Here is a 15,202-nt window from a genome sequence, read left to right as displayed (position 1 = left end):
CTGGCAAGGATTTATATTAAATTGTATAATATTAATTTTGATAAGCCAAGTCTGGCTAAAAGTTTGTATTAATGTACATTTAAAATTTATATTATAATTTTATTACATGTGTAATTACTAAGCTCAAGTAGCTAGGATTTATTCAAAGGTAAGTTGTACTATTTACTTTTATAAAGTGCACAATTTAGTACATAATCAGTGTTATTAATTAAGTTGAATTTAATACATTGCATCATGGCTGAAAATGAGGAAATTAATATAGAAGACAAACATATGGAATATAGAGCAAAGAAAGCATCATTGCAGGCTAGAAAGGGTCATGTAACCAAGGCATATAATAAGTGCTTGGAATTAATGAATCAAGAAACTGTGAATACTGACGACTTAAAATTGTATTTAGATGCTTTGGGGAAGAGATATGATTCATACATATTATATTACAACAAATATGAAGGAGATTTATTAGTAAACTGTGGAGATGAGACTGAAGTAGATCTTATGATTAATCAGTATTATGAATTAGAGGAAAAGATTCTTTCTTGTAAAAGTCAGACCTTGAATAAATTAAAGTGTGCAAACCAGGCAGTTAATCAATCAGCTCCAACAAATAAGATGTCTTTACCAAAACTCCCAGAATTATGTTTACCTGTATTTAATCCTGGAGAAAACTGGGAGGAGTTTTGGTCAATTTTTAAAGCAGCTGTGCATGATAGGAGTGGTCTAGCCTGTGTAACTAAATTATTTTACCTCAAAGGACAGATTAGAGGAGATGCTCACATACTCATACAAGCCTTTCCCAATGTGGACGATTCTTACAAGGAAGCAGTTGACTTGTTGAAAGTCACTTATGGTAATATAGAACAAAGTAGGTTGGATCTAGTGAATATCATTGTTAATTTAAAATCTCCAGATCACACTTACAAAGGTTTACAACAGTTTAGAGTTAAACTGGAGAGCCTTCTCAAAACTTTAAGTAATAAATATAATCTGAAGGAATCAGACTGGTTATTGAGTGCCATAGTACAGAATAAATTAAGCTGTAAAACACTTGAATGGATCTCTAACAAGTATCACAAGGGTTATTTTGGTCTGGAGGAAATAAGACTAGGTCTACAAGAATTAATTGTTCAGTTGCAGACCAGTCAACAAACTCATTTTAAAGATGCAACACATAATAACTCTGAGGTATCTGTCAAGTTTAACAAAGGGAAAAATTATCCCAATGTTAATAATCAAAATTCATTTCCTAAAAAGAGTTGCATAGGTGCATATCAAGTAGCAGGAATCAGAAATAATGATTCTCCACAAGGTAAGAACAATAAGTACCCTCCTAAGGGTAGCCCAGTCAATAAGAAACCAGTCAAAGAAAAGAGAGATTGTCTTTTCTGCAAGGGTACTCATTTTTCTAAGATTTGCAATGCATACAATTCATGGAACGATAAAGTTGAAAGATTGGAGGAACTTGACAGGTGTATCAGGTGTTTAGGTAATCACAATGTAAAGGATTGCCATGCCAAATTAAACAACTGTTATCAATGTCACAAAGGAAGACACCATATAGTCATGTGTAAGGGTCTATATGACAATGTTGATAATAATGATAATGTTGGCGATCCTGACACAACAGTAGCTAATGTAAAAATTGCTGCTAATGATAATAATGATGGTTTTGCTGAAGTAGCCTTACCTGTGTTACAGGTAAAAATTGATGATAAGGCATAAATCAAAAAAGGTAAATGCATTATTGGACCAGGGATCCCAGCGTACTTTCATAAAACGTAAATATCTTGATGGTATGAAAGTACAGATGGGAGATCCCACAACTTTAAAATTATCTGGTTTTCTCTCGGATAAAAGGTCTCAATTGTATGACACTGTTTATGTAACTATCAGGTTGGGCAATGAGAAAAAACGTGTTAATGCAGTAATTGTAGATAGACTTCCAGAGAAAATATCTACAGTAGGGCTTAGTAAAGCTACAGAAAGACTCACATAATGTAAATTTAGCACCTTCTGGTGTAAGTGATGATTCTGTAGGCCCAATAAATATTTTGATAGGTAGTGACTATTATGCCTCCTTTGTAAAGGGTATGGTAAAGAAATGTGATGTCACTCTTTTGAAAACTGCAGGAGGAAATGTAATGTATGGTAGGATTCCTCGTAATAATAATACATGACTAGAGGAAACTACGAATACCTACGAATAACTGTGTGTCTTACTCATGAAATCATACCCCAGTATAATTCTTCCATAGAGGATGGTGTTGAGCCAGTGCATAAATTGTGGGAATTAGACAGCATCGGAATAAATGTAAATGAAGAAAGTCCAGACGATTCTTTTACTCAGGAACAGTACCTGAGAGATGTAAAATTTGAATCTGGACAATACTGGGTACGACTTCCGTGGAGACTGAACCATCCAGAATTGCCCACTAATTACAGAATGGCATATGAACAGTTAAAGGCTCAGCTCCGCGAACTGAGTAAGACACCAGAATTGTTAACTGCCTATAATGATATAATTGCTGAGTAGTTAATTAATAAATTTATAGAAGAGGTACCTCCTGAGCAAGCCAAAATTTATGGTCACTATTTGCTCCATCAAGGAGTGAAGAAGGATTCTAAGACCACTCCTTTGAGGATTGTGTTTAATTGTAGTGCCAGGAGTAACAAAAATGTACCTAGTTTAAATGACTGTTCGATGACAGGTCCGTCGTTGACGGAAAAATTAGGAGATATCTTATTAAATTTCAGGATGAAGAATTATGCCTTTATGGCTGAGATAAGTAAAGCTTTCCAAAGAGTCGGTTTACAAGAGGCTGACCGGGATTGTACCCGCTTCTTATGGCCTGAGAATCCTAGTGACTCACTTAGTCCTCTGAAAACCTTTCGCTATAGGAGCATATTATTTGGTGCTACATCCAGTCCGTTCCTACTTCAAGCGACAATAAATGCACACCTTAAACGTGTGGAAAGTCCATTGAGTAAAGTAATGAGGAAACAATTTTATGTGGACAATTTCCTGGGTGTGACGTCAACTGAAGAGGAACTGTTAATGACTTATGGAGAGGCTAAGAAATAATGCAAAGTGCAAATATACCTCTAAGGGAATGGAATAGTAATTCGTCCAAATTAAAGGACAAAATAAGTAAAGATTTCCCTGGAGATGAAGTGCCAAAATGTAGTAATGTATTGGGTTTAACTTGGAATACTGAGAGAGATTTGTTAATGTTAAAACCTAATAATTACAGTATGCCCAATAAATTAACTAAGAGAGTTTCGCTTGCTGAAGTGTCACCCCTTACTATAAGAGGGAAATTAATTCAGGAAGCATGGAAACTTAAATGTGCTTGGGATGAAATTCTACCTGAGGAATTCATTAACAGGTGGGATGAATTAATTGGTGATTATGAGAAAATTCCAATGTTGGAGTTCCCATGCCAGGTGGCCAATCCAAATGGGAAAAATGTACTCCATATTTTTTGTGATGCTTCAAAATTGGCATATGGGGCAGTTGCTTACCTTCAATGTAATAGTGTTATTTCTCTTGTTATGTCTAAGTCTAAAGTGTCTCCTGTGGAGAAATTTTCTCCAGGAGGGGGGTATCAGCCCCCTTCAGCCCCTTTCAGCCCTTTCAGCCCTGAGGGGCCCAGCCCTCTCAGAAAGGGCAAGCATCTTGTTTACTGCTACAGATAGTAATTGATCCTAGGTGCAGTACCAGTATGCGACATGTGGTCAAGCGACCACCGCTCTGTGCAAGACTCCGGTGTTGCAAAGTGTACTTTAATAAAAGACAGTCCATCTCTTACCTTAGCAGGACAATTAAGGAAAATCCTGCTCCCACTTTATTACCATGGTAAAGATAGTGGACATTGTTGTCTATGCTTAAGAAAGCAAGATTCAAGCATTCTGCTTTGCTTCATGGAGGAAGTGGCAAGGAAGCAAAAGGTACTAGGTCAGCTTTTCCTTTGTGTGCTAGGGGCAGTGACGGCATGGGGCACTGTGATGTCTTCAGATTACTTTTGACCCTACAGGGAGTCACACTGACGTCAGGATAACTAACAAAGAACACTGATGTGCATTAGTGTGAACAAAGTGTCTCAGCACAGGTGCTGTCAGGGGGTACAAGTTTAATATGTTTAATCAACCCCCAGGGGATAGAGAGATTTATTTCTGTGTAATTACTAATTATAGGAAGGTAGGTAATGATCACTTCTGACACCCCAAACTCAATCACTGTGATAGATGGGAGAGGCAGTACAAAAAAGGAATCAGGTGTGCAGGTGGGCAGATTCCCAGGATAAAGAGTGTGGAAAAAAAAGAATGAGATAATGGGTTGGTCTTCATAAGCTCAGGTGCTGTCAGGGGTACAAGATTTAATATGTTTAAACATCCCCCAAGGGGATAGAGAGAGAGAGGCTTATTTCTGTGTAATTACTAATTATAAGAAGGTAGGGTAATGATCACTTTTGACTCCCCAAACTCAATCACTCTGATAGATGGGAGAGACAGTACAAAGGATTCAGGTGACTGGGTACAAGCTTACCATCTCCGAGGGAGTCCCCCCCCACCCTTTCCCGGGGCTGCGACTCACTGACGCGACTGTTGCTACTTCACAACAACAACAACACTGCTGGGTTTAAAGAACGCGGTAATGGATGGGCAGCTGGTCGCCCGAGGGAACCGGATTCCGGGATAATGACCATGGAAAAATAATGAGATAATGGGGGGTCTGTATGACCTTAGGGCTGACAGGGTAGGAGTTTTATATGTTTAATCATCCCCCAAGGGGATAGAGAGTCTTATTACTAAGTAGGAACAGAAGTAGAGTAATGATCACTTCTGACTCCCCAAACTCTATTACACTGATAGATGGGAGAGAGAGGCAGTACAAAGGATTCAGGTGACTGGGGCTCTCTGATGGAGTGTTGCGGCGGGCCTGCTTCTTTGGAGGTCATCGGGTGTGATTATCAGCCCTGCGCCCGCTCTCCGGCTACATCGGGGGCATCTGTGTGAAAAAGGATAATAACCTAATTTTTCAAAGGGTGAAAACAAAAAAGTCTCTCTTAGCAAATATATTTATTAGTTAACATTACATTGTTTTATTCCTCCTCTCCCTCAGAACAGCTAGCTTCTAAGAGCATGAAACTACGAGCAGTGGCGGAAGATCTACCTCTCTCGCGTCGATGCTTGACCCTGGGGAAAAAATCTCTTACGGTTTTTTCTCTTCCCCGCCAAAGATTGCAACTGTCTCTCATCTCTAGTTCCTCTTCTTCTTCTGTACTCCCTTCTTCAGTACTGCTATTAGCTTCTTCGTCTTCCTCCACTTTGTCATCTGTTTTATCTTTAAATAATTTAAACTTTGTTTCTCTGGCATCTGGATGACCATAGGATACAGAGTGATAGGCATCTAAGTAAAAGCGCTTATCATCAAATGAGCTAAGACCTCGTTTCCTAGTGGTGATAGTGGTCATCTGACCTTTTAAATTTCTAATTTGACTATATTGGAAGGTATGTTTAGAACCGTCTTCCAGCACACTTCTAAAGTTATTATGAGTTAATAATTGTTGTTCAGACTGAGGAACTCCTTTCGCAGCGATAGTGTTGTTATTATCTGCTAGCAGGATGCTATACATTTTGGGTTTAATGCAGACTATTTCTGAAATAAGGCGGTCCCCCACCTCACTTTTAAGTAAGCCTAGAGATCCCTTCCTTGAGTCATTGTAGAGAGGATGATCTGTGGGGAAATTAGATGTGTCTATCCATTTCCTCAATGGTTCCTTACCGATTTCATCAGTAAGGTTTTTGATGCCCTCTAAACAGGCGATGACACTATCGGTATCTGAATAGATTAGTTTTATTTTGTCTTGGTATGTTTTCTTAAGAATCATATACCAAAAATGGTACAGCTTAAATTTGGCAAGTTCTAGTATCTGGTAACCTATGTAATTAGGGTAAGTGAGTTTTATGGCTGGCGTCCCCGTCGTAACCAATACTTTGTTTTCTGAAAGCTTTATGGCTTTCTTAAATAGTGGCTTACTCACCGCTCGCAAAAATGCTCCCGCTGATGTTATGAGCTTCGTTTTGTTGGCATATTTTGATGGATTAAACAATGTCTTGCCGAATACAGAATTGGTCAACAATTTAAATAATCGCTGACAGTCTTTACTAGTGCTACTATTGCGTTGCCTCACGTTCGTTTCAACAAAGCCCGCCAGATATTTTCCTTGTGAGAATTCATATATGCTATGAATTTTCTCAATTTGTAGACCTATCTCCAAGAACAACTGCAATAAAGGCAATGATATTAGGTAGTTTCGTTTGGGGAGATGGTCCCCCACTAATTTAGTATTTTTACGGGGTAGTTTTTGATTACTGATAGCCAATAGCTGTTTGCTGTACTCAGATAGATCATCTAATGTTATCTGTTTGTGATAGAGACATAGTGGTAAGTCATCCGTGTAGCGAGCTAATTCTGGGGCTATTCCTAGAGTGTCTATAAGAAGCCAGTAACCTTTTATAGAGTCTTGAGGATTCTTCTGGAGAAGACTGCCATTTGCGAGAAAACTCGCCATTTCTGCGGGTGAGAGTTTTCGAATGTTTGCGTAGGGCAGCGCCTCAGTCATGCAAGAACCATAAAGAGAATTAAAATCCCAGTATAGCAAAAATTTACTTACTAAGTTTTTCTCATCAAAATTGGGATTAATGAACTGGTTATTGGCCTGAGCAAACGTCCTAACAGCAGTAGTGAAGCCGCCTCTTATATTAGACTGTATGATGTTATAAAGCTCCTGATCAGTAATTAATTCTAATTCCACTCCACTGGTTTTTAAGAAGGCATCATAGGCAAAGCCGGGGAGAGAAACATAGTGAACAACATCTAGATTATAGATGTTGTATAATAATCTCCTATGCAAGGTGAATATGTCAGCCAGAAGTCCTACATCACAGCTGAGATATACTAGGAGATAGTCTCCTAGAGTTTGACAAGCTGTTTTCTCCCAAACCAGATGAGCATGATCGAATTCTTCTTGGCTAATATGCTTCTTAGACAGAGAACTGTAGAAAGCTCTTTTTGGGGGTAAAGTCTTCTCTTCGAGCCTTTCTGGGGAGCTGCAATATTCATAAGGAAACACTTGTTTGCCGGTTAATAAGCATCCCCAACTTTCGGGGGGTAGATGACTTATCATCGCCTCTGTGAATTTCAAGGGTGATTTTGAAGCTATGTGCGCCTGAGCCAAACTAGCCAAACCAGCGGACAAGAAGGCTAGACTATCCAGGAAACGTAGTGCTCCTATTTCTACCTTTAGAAATTTATATCCCTGTTTCATTAAAACATTGATTGGGGCTTTAACACTTAGTTCTTTAATTATCAAAGCCATATCATATGATAGGTTATGAATAATAACAGGCAAATATTTACCTGAATTTTTCTGCCTTAAATTGCAATTATTGCAGAGTGCTCCTAAATAATTAGCCTTAGGCATTAGATGGTCATGATGCCTCACCTTTGGTTTGGTAAGAGTAAAGTCCTGATGACAGAAGTTGCACTTCTTCTGTATGGCAAAATGTATATGCTGCTCCCTGGTCATATGAAGCGGATAACAGGGAGTGTTCATCTTTATCCAATCCCATAAAGACGAAAGTCTATCATACATATGATCAATACACTGTACCCCCCGATGGACATATCTATCTATTATAGTGCTATTTCTGTCTATCACTATATAGCCATAAGCTATTGCTACGTGTCTAGCTGTTATTACCCCCTCTGGCTTACGATTATCGAGATAAGCTTCTAAATCCACAAAGGCAGTATGAGAGGGCAAGTAGCCCTTGTGAGTATTTTTGAATTTACAAACGCTTCCAGCTGGGGGAAAAATCAACTTTTGTTGGTTGTCGCATGAATTGAAGTGAGTTTTTAAGTTGCAAATGTCACTATATTCACTTAAACAATTCAAGCAAAAGTGCTTATTGCGTGAATGTTTTCTGGAGAAAATTCTCATATATTTCTGGAAGTGTTTGATTAAAGCTACATGAGTCTTTCCCAACAATAACAGGGCCACTACCAGTGAATATTTATTACTACCCCTACGACATAAAGTAGCATGATAGGTCCCTTCATGAGAAGTTAAGCAATAAATAAATATTGATATTTTGTTGTCAGACTCGAGTTTGTGGATGTCACTCCACTGGACAGGGAGAGTCACTCGCGAGTAATTGACAAATTTCTGAAGGCTATCACATCTAGATAAATATCGTCTGATTTTATACCAGCCCCAGCCAAGTCTACGACAGAAAAAGGCCGCCAGACATTGAATAAAACAGCTATTTTTTACTCCTCTCGGGTTAAATATCTGATTTTTCCCTCGTAAAGATGTGGGATATTCTATATAGTCTCCTAGGTATCCACGCACTCCATTCTTGCATATTACAATATGAAAACCCTTTATATAATCTAGTATGAAGCCTGATCCCTCGCCCGATGAAATTTCAGTTTCTAATCGCATGCTAAGGTACTCCCTCCATGACCGTAAGAGCCGAGATATATCATCTCGTGTAACTAGTTGCGCGGGAAAAGTTATATAATGCTCACGACTGTCATCCTCTCCCAGTAGCGACTGTCTGCGCAAAATAAGGCTCAGTTCGGCATAAATCCTAAGAGCATTTTCATAAAGTGCTCGTCCTGATAGAACAGTGAAAAACTGTAATATGTGCCTCATAAATGTTGTTGCGAAGGACTGAAGAAATAATATGGGGTCGTGTTTATGAGAGGCAGGAATTGAATATTTTATTCGACAGAAGTGACCTTGAAAACATTCCGACCGACTCGTAATGTGTGGTTCCTCTGAAATGGAATCGTCTCCCATTTCACTCTCTTCCTCATCTGAACAAAAATTTTTTTTACCTGAAGTGAACCTTCGATTAACAGAGGAGGGGGAACCCAAGAAAGAGTAGTAATGATCCTTGGAAGAGGAGCTGTCACTTGTGGCGGCTGGTCTCCATCCACTGGGACCGGCAATCGGCTCAACTTGCTCTTGTGGGAGTGTTACGGTCGAAGATTCATCGGAGGACACAGACTGATCTGCATAATATAATTAGAGAAAGTTATTTATTATTATTTTGTTTTAGAGCCATACTAGACTAATTATAACTCTAGCAATCTTTTAAAAAAATGTTACTGTTAAAGTATAAAACTGGGAGAAGCTAAGCAATCTATGGAATATATGCGGTTCTCAAAATGATTTTTATTCTTGTTAGTGAGATACTTTATAAACATATCTTAAAAATGTTTGACTGTTAATAAAAATAATTGATTAAGAAAAGAGCGCTGACCTCTTTCTTCCTGGCCCGCCCCCCGGATCATCTGCTTGGAGTATTGCCCCGCCCCAACTGTTGGAAAAAATTATTATTAGCTCAAAGACTTATTTCATTATCTGAAAATAGCAGTTTTAAGAAAACATCAATTCAGAGCAATAACCTGGGTATCTCACCTGTCACGCATCTCCTGCGATGAGCTGTGACATTCGCCACACACACTGATAGCCCGCAGAAACTACAGGAGAAAGTGTGGTGAGCTGCATCCTGAGGGTATAATCGCCCGCATAGGTGGCATCTGCGAGCTGGGTGACGAGTCATATCTGTAAATACACACTCTCACTCTCATATTCCATAAATTATTTAAATTATGGATAATATTTTAATCTCCCATAGATAGAGAAGTTTTTACCTGCTCTAATCTAAGCTGGTAACTTTCTTGAGTGAGCGGGAAGAGCACCTTTCGCCCTAGACGAAAAGGTGAGCGTATTTATAGCACGCTTTTAGGATAGCGTGCTCATAAGATGCTTAATTTTCCCCAAAGTAGAGGTACAGTTTTTCACATCAGTCTCTCTCTATTTTCACGAGAATCTTTTAAACAAAAATCCCTGCAAGTCTATATATTATAAATATAATCTAGAAAAGATTTCTTATTGTCAATAAAGTAAGAGGGATAAAATCTGGGAAGAACTCTTTTCCCGAACGAAAAAATAAGAATTTAGACCGGGCAAGTAGGGAGGATTACGTAAATTGCCATAGTCATGTGAATTTCCCATTTGTATAAAGCCGAGGCGAGGGAAAGATTAATTAATTAATTTATAGATACTGACCATCGCCAAAACTAAATATTCTTAAAAATAATAATAATAATATATTTTTCCCCAAAATAAAAATAAATAGGCATCAGCCGGCAGAAAGTGGCGGGGCCTGCTTCTCTTTGTCTGTGACCTCCATTCGACCCACCACCACCTGGCGTAGGGAAGGTAGTGAAACTGCGTAATATCCAGACGACCTTCACTGTCGGTCGGGCTTTTTTTCTATGGTCTTCTGGCGGGAGAAGGCCATGCCGCCATTGTTATCTTCATCTCTGGGATAAACTCCCCCCTCCCTCCCCTCTGCTTTGAACTAAAAAGAAATGTTTATATATAAGATGATTCTTCCACAAAAAGGCTCATTTGAAATGGGAAGATGGACAAGGTCTGTACCTTTACAGAGGAAGAGTTGAATATTTTCAGAGAGCCTGCAAGAATACTTGTTGCTGGTTTTAGCGGGGCAGGCAAGAGCAGTCTAGTGGAGCGTTTATGTAAAAAATATGCCGGTTCTTTCGCGAGAATAATCATTTCCAGTCTGGATGATAAAACTCACCCTTTGAAACAAATCACCTCTCTTAGTGAGAAAATCATTTTAGTGAAAGGTCTCATTAACCCGGCGGATTACCAAAATCCCCTTGAGACAGACAATAGCTCTCTGTATATAATTGATGACCTTTTTAATGAAGCAGTTAAGAGTGATGTTATAGCCAATATTTTTACTAGAGGAAGACACGAGCAAATATCCGTAATTCTCATATCTCAAAATTTATTTCCACAAGGAAAATACGCTCGCACGATCACGCTTAATTGTAGTCAATATATTTTATTAAGACAACGAGATCTGTCTCAGTTGGAATGTCTCGGGCGACAAATTTATGGAAAAAATCTAGCCCCGAAATTTGTTGAGATATATCGTCACGTCACTGCGGATAAATACGGCTATCTTCTGGTTGATTTAACCGCTCCAGAGGAAATTCAATTACGAAGCTTCATTACCGGAGAGGGCAACTGTGAAACTGTATACCGCTGGTAAAAACAAAAATGGCCTTAAATTCACATAAAAAGAAAATTCTAGAAAAAGTATTTAGAGATGTCAATAGCCCCGGGGGCTTTACTGGGAATGTTAACAAACTTTTTAGAGCAGCTAGGGAGAAAAACGCCTCTATTACTTATAAAGACGTAGTAGATTATCTCTCTTCTCAGAGGGCCTATACTTTGCATAAATTGCAGCCTCTGCGATTTCCCAGACGGAAAATCATAGCTGCTGCCCCTCGCATTATACTCACCTGCGACTTGGCGGACATGACTTTATTACATTCCCACAATGGCGGCATTAAATATATTTTGTTATGCATAGATGTCTTTTCAAGGTTAATGAAGGCGGTAGGACTAGTCAGAAAAAACTCAAAAAGCGTCTTGTCAGCCTTACGAAATATTATAGAAAGTCCCACCTTCCGTGGAATTTCGAGATTACACACGGACAGAGGGACCGAGTTTTATAATCGTCCTCTTCTGAATTACCTAAAAAAAAAAAATATTAAATTATACAGTACCTTCTCGGACACTAAGGCTGCAATAGCGGAACGAGCTATTCGCACGCTTAAGCATAGAATCTACCGCTATATGACTTTAACAAATTCTTTAAAATATATAGAGGTATTACCAGCCATAGTAGAAACTTACAACTCAACTCCTCACTCCTCTCTCAAGAAAGGTCAAACTCCACAACAAGTGCATTCTCTGAGTCTTCCTCGAGACATTCGTCGGCAGTTTGGGCTAATGTATTTAAATGCCCGTCCTCATCAGCCTCGTACTAGTCCACGACTGACTCCTGGAGCGCATGTGCGGATAACTAGCCACCGGGGGATATTTCACAAGAGTTATTGGCCTCAAAACACCGAAGAAATTTTTAAAATCCAATCGGTTGATAATTCGCAAGTAATCCCCTCATATTCTCTTATCGACCTGAGCGGGGAAAAAATACTCGGGCAATTTTACGCTCAGGAATTAATAGAAACATCTCTACCTGAATTTTTTCCCATTAAAATATTGAGACGGAGAAGAAAAACTGACGGCAGTAGAGAATATCTGGTGAGCTGGGTGGGTTATCCCCGAAGTGCAGATAGCTGGGTGCACGAGAAGGACATGCAAAATGTCAGACAGGGGTAAGCCCCTAGCAGTGCAACACAGAGAGTTATTAATTTTATTAAACAAACTTCCAGCTAAAGCTCGCAATCGTATTATTAAGGAATTAAAAAAAAAAGAAATTAATTGCATATCTGAGATATTTACTAATTTTCTTAAGAAAAATCTAACAGTAGAACCGACTATTTTGAGCAAATTAAAGAAGTTTAGAGGAGACATTCTCACCGTTGCCCGTAAACGAACTCCACTTTATAAAAAAAAAAATATTCTTCTTTCGAAGCGTGGAGGAGCCATCTTAACTACACTCTTACCTCTGGTCATCTCGCTGATTAGTAGTTTTATAAAGTAAAAAATAATCGAAATGGTAAAGGAATTTTGTCTCATCCCTCGGCTAACCGCCGAAAAATATATTTTTAAAAATGGAACAAATATCTTACCCACTCCTAAGCGCGAATCTCCTTTTCCCCGCCTTCGCAGAAGCACTGCAACCACCACTATGGCGCGTAGGAAGGAATCTTCCAGCCTCTCGAGAGTGAAAGTGAAACCAGCCCAAAGCAAGGATGAGAAGGTCAGCACCTGCCCCAGCGTAGCAACTCGCCCTCATAAGGGTAATTGCCGCTTCGAGCTACCACCTCCCACGAGCGGGCACCCACCCGAGCTCTTTGTTGAGACTGGCGAGTCCCCCATAAAAAAAAAAAAACAAATAAGCTCGCTCGCTGTAATGCCGCCCGCGGCGGTGGCGGCAGTGGCGGCAGTGGCGGCGGCTGCGGCGGCTGCGGTGGCGGGCGCGCCCGCGGTAGTTGCCGCGAGGAGTCTAAGAGTAAAAAAAAAAAAAATCCGAAACAGAAAATAATAGCCAATAATAAACTCCCGCCGGAAATACTTTTATCTTTAATATCAAGAAAAAACAACAGTCTTTCTCTCTCGCCTGAGGACTCTTCCCCAAATTTAAATGAAATAATTGATCTGTATTTCACGAGAGAAGAATTGCCATACGCGAAATCTATGCTGGATCTATTCAAAAATAATTCTTTCATTCGGTGGGATAAGAGAGGTATTTTATTCCCTCCATACCATAATTTAAACATCTTACAAATCATTAAATCTTTGACAAGCAGTCGAGCATACATCGATAAAAAACTTTTGCCCGTTGTAGGGGAATTAGTGAGCCTTATTAGATTAGAGCCAAGATTTATAAAAAATCACAAGGCGAGAAAACAATTATTAGGCGGTTTTTATGTTAAAAAGACCGCGGAAAAAAAGCCGCTCTGGCTAGCCTATTGAAATTTAAGCTTTCATAAAGTCGAGAGAAGAGCTTTGCCCGCTTTAGTAAATACCGGGACAGGATAGAGACAAGAAGTTCCTTCTCGAAGTGCTATTCATAAAAAAAAATGGACCAGCCATCAGTTGATTATCCCGAGAGAATTAATCTCCCGTTGAATGAAGAAGGAGAAAAGGACCCCAGTTTGTCGATATTATTACATCAATTAACGTCAAGACGAAAGATTTATCAGCAAGTGTGTTACAAAGCTCGTGTGATACAAAGTTTATGGCAAACCTACGAATCCTTCATGACCAGATTTACTAAGACTTTTGATGAAATTGAAAAATTATATGACAATTTTAATCAGAAAGAACTGACGGCTGAAATCAGACGCTTAGAATATGCTACGCATGATTTCCGGGATATGATAGAAGCTTTTGAAGGGGCGCAAAGCTTGTATAAGCATCTTAGACGAATGTCGACCTAGAGAGGTCCCCCAAACCCCTACCAAACCCACCCGCAGGAGTGGGGGGCTACAGCAGCGCGGTATTTAAACCCCGTCGCCGACGTGCCGATAAACATTATCCGTCTCACTCCCTCAGCGAGGACTCTAAGGAACCCAACTGTTGACGAGAATGGAATATAAATTTCCAGTAATTGTCGGGGGAATAACGGGCGAAGAATTCCTGGAATATGGGGATTGTATCGTGTATCCCCACAACGCTACTTCTGCTCGCCCCTACGAGCCGGCTCTTTCACTCTGGGAAAAATATCCTTTTTCCAAAATTGAGCGAAAATCGCTAATCCTGGTGAACCGGGCCATAGCTGCTGATCGGGGCACACCCGGGGAAATTGTCCTAAAATCACCCCCACCATGCACCAACACCCTTGATGACAGGCCAGAGGATTTTTTAAGACCCCACCTTGCAGCACTAATATGTCAGTTCTCAGCGGGTCCTTGTCTTGAAAAGAATGAAATTGCACAACAGCAATTAGAGCGTAGTCTCGACACGCATTATGTACGCGGTTTGAGCAAGGACACGCAACAGAATCGACGAATTTGGTTTAAATTATGTCTGGTGTCCCTGGGTCGGGCAGTGATAGCCAATGGCAACATCAAACGGGTAATTTTACCCCAGTACATTGGCATGAGCAGAAAACAGGCCGATGAATGGCACACTGAATATCTCCCTCTCATTAACATATTTCAAGACATATTACTGAAACGGGAAATTCAGACATGCTTGCTCATACCGTCAGTGAGCCCATACTTGGCAGCACCTAAAATCATCCTAGATGAGGTGGAAATTGAACGCGGCGCCTCCCCCGAAGCTCTAGAACGGGAAATACTACAGCTGTCTGTGGAGAAGCAAGGCACTGCCAGCATCAGCGGTGGCGGCAGCAGCAGCAGCAGCAGCGGCAGCGGCGGTGTCAACGGTGCTGACGTCGGACCAGCCGGTGGGATTGGAACTAAACGAGACAGTGGCATGCGTGAAATGGACATGCCTGATGGAGTCGAGGTCACTTCACGCGGAAAACGCAAACGACAGCACGATGATGTGGATATTTTATTCCTAAATGCTGTAACTAATAAAAAAATAAAAATGTAAAAGTCTTCAAACTAAAGTGCTGTAACTAATAAAAAATAAAAAATGTAAAGTCT

At 39.9% G+C, this 15,202-nt stretch overlaps 1 protein-coding gene across 1 annotated transcript; it reads right to left on the bottom strand.

The window, feature by feature from the left end:
- Positions 1-4,970: 4,970 nt before the first annotated feature.
- LOC138851304 (uncharacterized) lies at positions 4,971-13,808 on the bottom strand. The gene is made up of 4 exons (XM_070080293.1): positions 9,495-13,808; positions 9,337-9,393; positions 5,786-9,085; positions 4,971-5,008 (listed from the first exon to the last, which is right to left on the bottom strand). Exons 1-4 carry the CDS (start codon positions 9,637-9,639, stop codon positions 4,971-4,973), a joined length of 3,540 nt encoding a protein of 1,179 aa, XP_069936394.1. The 5' UTR covers positions 9,640-13,808.
- Between the last annotated feature and the right edge of the window lie 1,394 nt (positions 13,809-15,202).

This window comes from Cherax quadricarinatus, unplaced genomic scaffold (genome assembly GCF_038502225.1).
Source record: "Cherax quadricarinatus isolate ZL_2023a unplaced genomic scaffold, ASM3850222v1 Contig286, whole genome shotgun sequence".
NCBI classification, from domain to species: domain Eukaryota; kingdom Metazoa; phylum Arthropoda; class Malacostraca; order Decapoda; family Parastacidae; genus Cherax; species Cherax quadricarinatus.
Note: the sequence above shows the minus strand (reverse complement) of the source record. Positions and strands in the feature narration are given on the sequence as shown.

Bases quoted from the DNA above. Each gene is read 5' to 3' on its own strand.
- LOC138851304 (XM_070080293.1), bottom strand. From the start codon at position 9,639: ATGACTCGTCACCCAGCTCGCAGATGCCACCTATGCGGGCGATTATAC. The intron at 9,394-9,494 runs GTGAGATACCCA...TTTTTCCAACAG, and splicing joins TCGCAGGAGATGCGTGACAG to TTGGGGCGGGGCAATACTCC. The intron at 5,009-5,785 runs GTAAGGAACCAT...TTTTTCACACAG, and splicing joins AAACCTTACTGATGAAATCG to ATGCCCCCGATGTAGCCGGA.